This window comes from Octopus bimaculoides, chromosome 5 (assembly GCF_001194135.2).
Source record: "Octopus bimaculoides isolate UCB-OBI-ISO-001 chromosome 5, ASM119413v2, whole genome shotgun sequence".
NCBI classification, from domain to species: domain Eukaryota; kingdom Metazoa; phylum Mollusca; class Cephalopoda; order Octopoda; family Octopodidae; genus Octopus; species Octopus bimaculoides.
Genome location: NC_068985.1, coordinates 80,935,660 through 80,941,976, shown reverse-complemented (window position 1 = coordinate 80,941,976; position 6,317 = coordinate 80,935,660). Strand labels below are relative to the sequence as shown.

Genomic DNA, 6,317 nt, shown 5'->3' with positions numbered 1-6,317 from the left:
GCTCTTTATACTAATTATATATATATACACATGAGCAAATTGCTAAATCATCCAATTATATGGATCATGAAAACATATATACTAAATGCATATATGCATAAATAACATATGCAGGCAGACAATTTTGTGAAGAAACACCTACGAAAATGCCAGACCTGGGAATTTGCAGTGCACATGAAGGCAACACAGTACAACAGGGGCAACCTTGGAATCCCTGAGGTCATCCTCATACACCAAAGGATACCAACCATCACAACAGAAGGGAGTTACAGGAAGCTAGCTGGTTGCTATAGCAACAATTTTCCATGCTTGTCCACTCCACACACACTCACACACGCACATCTGTAACCTTCATTAATTTCTTGAGGATGGGGTCATAACTCTAAAATATTGAATGCAAGGTAAGTCCACATTAATTCATATATTTGTTTTCTTGTGATTTGCCTTGCTTTTACTTTGCACTGTTCTGGCCTTACCCACGATCCTTCATAGATATTAATGGCAAAGTGAGTCCAGAAAGAACCGAAGTTGAACTGTCTTAAGTGGTGAGGCAATGAAAATTGCTGAAATGTCACAATTAGGAATTCTCAATCAGCACTTTTCCTGATTATTACGATCCCTGTTAGAGCATATGTTTATATTCATGTGCGTTAACTACAGTATTAGAGTGGTTTACCTCTTATTTCTAGCAATGTAGATGTTTCCTAACACCCTTGTGACATTTAGTGACATTTGTAAATCACTTTTTTGGTGAAACATTGCACACTGCTGTTTATATTTATTTCATATATATATATATATATATATATATATATATGTGCGTGTGCGTGTGTGTGTGTGTGTGTGTTTGTGCATGTACCCTTAGGCTACAGGAGAAGGCACATGCCCAAGATGCCTCGCAGTAGTATATGTATGTCTGTACTTATTTTGATCTTAGCTGAAATATCTTATTTATCAAGTCTTTATCATTATTGTAGTGTACTTCTACTGTGTTTTCAGTTCTTAGAAAATAAAAATTAATCACTATTAATTATTATTTCCACATTAGTACAAATTACAAATACAGTACAATAATGATGAAGACTAGGTAAATGAAGATGATGAAGGTGATAATAATGATGATGATGGTGATGAGTCCTCATTATTATTGTACTTTATTTGTAGCAATGTGGAAATAATAATTAATGAAGATAAATTATTTTCTAAAAGCTGAGCATTGATAATTTTAAGCGAAACAAAATTTTCAATGAATATACAAGTTTTCAGCATTGCATCTATTCAAGACTTTACCATTTTAATTAGAGAAATATGAAATTTGAATAATTACTAGATTAGATTTAAATCAGATAAGCTAAATATATGATTGGTCTTTTGAACTTAAGCAACATTTTTTTTAGCCAAAACTCTTGATAAATGACTTTACAAATAATAATTATAAAAGTGCTGGTTGATAATCATTATGTTTGGCAGGTTGATAAGAATTAACTAAATATTCTGCAATGCTAAATGCTTAAGATTAGATTAGGCAAATTCTAATATTGCCATGAGAAGTGAGACTGAATTACCATTTTTAATGTGTTTAAAACATCCATATAAGCAAACAGATGAAAAATGAAAGTAAAACAATGGTGAAAGAATAATAAAGAAAAAAACTGACTTAATCTGATAAGCTCTGACAAGTTCCAAGAAGACACCATTCATGTGTGTGTGTGTGTGTGTGTGTGTGTGTGTGTGTGTGTGTGTGTGTGTGTGTGTGTGTGTGTGTGTGTGTGTGTGCGTGTGTGCTTTACAATTTACAGTTAACTTTAGAACATTTCAAGAATTTTAATTCAAAGGAACTGTTTCAGTTGGATGACAATATATTTGATGTATTATTGTGCAGAAACACATAGTCTGAATATGTGAATACTTGAAAGTAAGTATGGCAAACAACACAAGATTTTTACTGCATTGATACCCAATAGCTAGTATTACTTAAGTTAACAGAAAACAAAATGGTTAAGAGATTTTATAATTAAAACATTCTGGGATTGCATATTCACAGACTATGTAGTTAAATAATCTTTCCATATTTAGTACGAATGTAAAGTCTACACTGCATCTGACATTCTAATGCCTAACAAAATGCCAAATAATAATAATGATAATAATAATAATAATAATAATAATAATAATAATAATAAATAAATAAATAAATAAATAAAATGAATAGATGGAAAGAAAAAATAGTCAACTGTCTAAAGGAAAACCATAGTAAATGACAAGAAAAATGAGAACAAAGATGAAGGTGGTGGTGGTGGTGGTGGTGGTGGTGGTGGCAGAGGTGGCCATAGCAATCACAATGATGGCAGTATATAGCCGCAGCAGCGGCAAGAGTGGCAGAAGCAGCAGCAAAAGTGGCAAGAGTGGCAGAAGCAGCAGCCGAGGTGAAAGCAGTGGGAGCAGCAGTAGCAGTGGAAGCAGCAACAACAATGGTAGTGCAGAAAGCAGTAGCAGTGGCAGTAGTGGAGAAAGAGAAGACAGCAGCAGCAGCACTGGTGATAGCAGAGACAGCAACAACAGTGGCAGCAGCAGTGATAGCAGTGGGAGCAGTGACAGTGGTGGTAGCAACAACAGCAGTGGCACATGCAGCAGTGACGGCAGTAGTAGTAGTAATGTCAGTGGCAGCAAAGGTGGTGGTGGTGCTGGTGGACCTACATCTGCTGCCACTGGTGCTAGTGTGCACATTATGATTTATCTACAATAACTAAAGAAGAAGTGCATAAAACTTTTCTGTAATGCACACCCTTTTCAAGTTTTCTTTTTCTTTTTCGAGTTCTTCTTTTCTGACCAAATTGCCTGGACTTGAACTTTTCCCAGTCTGTTTTTCATTTTCCTTTTGTACTTGATTTATATCTGGAATATCAAGATAGAAAGTACACTAGCAACAATAAAATAATAACTTTCATTTTTCGTGATACCATATCCAAAATCTGATATAATACACTGTCAAAACACATAATAATCATTGTGCCGTGTGGAGACCAGCATGCCAAAGAATAGACTCAATATTTCCTCTGCATGTTGTAAAAGGCAATTAATAGAGGTTGAGATAGGATTCGCACTCTGACCTCATAAAACCCCCACCAGCAACGAATACCCAAACAGACCAATGGGTTGGAAGGTTGTCATCTGAGTAATACAAAGGTGCCATCCAACAAGAATGGGAAATCATAAAAAAATGTGGATGCAGTGACATACTTTTATAGAACAAGTTCCCATAATACTACTACTACTAATATACATAAACTTACTTTGTTATTCTGAAAAGTGTGCTTTGCAATTAATTGTTCACTATATGCAACCTCATTAACTCTAGGCATTTTTTTTTCAATCAAAGGTCTACTTGATTAACACATAAACTTTTCAAGATGTAGATATTTTCACTGTCATATGTGCCTTTAATTGAATATCATAAAAGATTACCATATTCTAATGTTGTATTTGATAACTGCATTCTTTATCAGAGTAGTGTAAAAAAAAACATGTTAAATATCTATCAAATTGGGAAAATAATAAAGTTTTGCCATGACAATGTGATAATAGGAAGATTTAGGCTATGGGAGTGCTGTGTAGGAAGTGATTGGAATACTGAGTATGTAACTGATCTATCTTAGATCTAAGAGAATTTGAGAAAAAACAAAATGTTATAGTCTAGTTGTTGATCATTTCATTAACTTGAAAACGAATACAAAACAATCTTCACAGCTAGACTAAGTATACTTATATATGTAAGCTAAATGAGAATAGTTTGATTTAGAATTTGGGGAAGGTTAAGTAGAAATGCTATCTTTCTTCACTCATGTACATTAACACCTATCATTGAGAAATAATACTTGTATTAGTTAATATATCAATTTCAAATTTTGGCACAAGGCCAGAAATATTGGAAGAGGGATAAGTTGATTACATCGGCCCCAGTACACAACTGGTACTTATTTTATTGACCCCAAAAGAATGAAGTACAAAATCAACCTCAGCAGAATTTTTACTCAGAACATGAAGATGAACGAAATGCCAATAAGCATTTTGCATGGTATGCTAATGATTCTGCCTGCTCGCCACCTCATGTATTAGTTAATATCTTCAATAAATAAACAGAACCAAGAGAGTAATACCAAGGAAAGATGACTAAAAATCAGTGAACTGAATAAAATACAATTTAGGCAAGTAAAAAGAAAAACTTAAGAAAGAATATTATAGATGCATTAGACTAAAGCTTAAAATTTAAATAAGTTCTAAAACTACCCACTTTCTTCACCCTCACCCCATCCTGTTACTTTTTATAACACCCAATCTGCCTCTCAACCTCTTGGTCACCTTACCTGGGGAGAATAGGCACACTGTAGTGTAGTAAAGAATCTTATGTCTAATGGGAGTACAATTCAACCACAGAAGTACTGGTGTACAATAAAATGCACCCAGTTCAATCTGTAAAATGGCCAGCAAATGAGTAAAAATAACATATGGCCAAGAGTAACTTTTAGTATTGTCAAGGACATTAATCTCCCTAGTGCTGGTGCCATAATAAAATGTACTCAGTACATTTTATGTTGTGGCTAAGTTAGAAAGAGCATCCAGAAACCAAACCCAAACAAAACATATGAAGGAGATGTTAATCTAATCCCTCTATGAAGATACTAACTTAAATCTGAAATCAGATCATGACCACCCATCCAACCAATACCAGCATGGAAAGCAGACAAAATGAAAAGGAGGAAGGTAATTCCTATTACCATAATTGGAGTATGTAATTTAGCATGTTTAGAGAGGAAAAACAGGAAAATAATGACAATTTTTAGAGTGTTCCAACCAAACACTAACACAGGAATTTATAATTACTATGAAAGCAAAGGGGTAGGAGTGTTCTACAACTAGAAGACTATCATAAATAGCCACTCAAGATTCCAAAATCACCAGAAAAAGAACAACTGAAAATTAGCGACCTAGCAAGTACAAAACAAAGGTTATTTTGTTGTCAAGAAAGCCAACAATGAGTATCAGAATCTACAAAATGAAAAACTAATCTAAAAATTGAACTACAAAATATCATACAGCAACAAGAGTAAAAATACCTCGTGGTCAATACTTAACTTTTGAGCGAAGTGGATGTGGATGTAAATGGATAAACATTCCTGGCTAGCTGAAAAACCTGGGACTCACAGCATAAAAGGAAGTTACTTTAATCTTGGTCCAAGAGTAAAAGATGAATGACCAGAAACTTTCAAAACAAAAATGAAGATAGTATAAAATATAACTGTAGAATATGCGTAGGATGTGGGGAAATACTCAGTGACATTATCTATGTGTAGTTAGAATATATAAACATATATAACTGAGTTCAAGGTTCCATTGCAGAAAATTATTATAGATTAATGAAACACCTACAGAAAACAGATGGTACAGACACTCTGGGAAAAACATTTCACATCAATTAAATAACTTTTCTCAAAGATTATCAAAGACCATCAAACAAAATTGATATCTTAGTATTTATATATGAATTCTAACAGATGACAATATCTCTCCAAGAGAAAAGAAAAATACAATCTCAATACAAAGAACTTCAAAACAGATGTGAAAATACAATTCACATAAAATCTCAAAAGACACCTTTAGAATGATAAAAAGTGATACAGTAAATATATAACAAAATCCAAGAACTTAGACACAAATAACATACAGAAAAGTGTATACTAAGGCAGAACCTACACGGTGTATTATGAACACAATAAAAATAGTCATAACAATGCATATGCCAAGACACAGAGATGCAGAAATAGTTATGTTATTAATAACTATTTACAGAACAATTTGAAATACAAATAAACAACAGTGCACTTAGTTTGAGAAGAAATGATAAGAAGAAACCAGAATTTGAAAAGATATTTAACAGAAGTTTACACAAAGATATTTATTTTTAAGATACTAAAGAAGAGAAATTAGCATTTATAATTGATACAAAACTTAATAATAGTGACTATACTTCATGAAAGCAACAGGCATGGAGTTTTTATTCATTATTAATTATTACTTTCAATATATTTCCAATTGAATTAAATATTTTCATAATCAAATTGTTTGAGAAGAACAATTTTTTAAACAAACATGGTAAGCTGTTAGCATTCCAGACTTTTACATAAAAGAAAGATATTGAAGTCAACAAATACTAAATTCAACAAGAATGGTCAATATAAACTCATTGTTATCTCAATCTGTCTATAGCCCGAGGATTTCATTGACATTTACACAGATATATATATATATATATATATATA

At 32.8% G+C, this 6,317-nt stretch overlaps 1 protein-coding gene across 1 annotated transcript in view; it reads right to left on the bottom strand.

The window, feature by feature from the left end:
* The window catches only part of LOC106870492 (kinesin-like protein KIF17), an 805,609-nt gene that overhangs the window by 495,391 nt on the left and 303,901 nt on the right, over window positions 1-6,317 (bottom strand). The window contains exon 5 of the mRNA XM_052967819.1: window positions 2,786-2,895. Coding sequence (XP_052823779.1) covers window positions 2,786-2,895 — 110 coding nt within the window. The remainder of the gene's footprint in view (window positions 1-2,785; window positions 2,896-6,317) is intronic.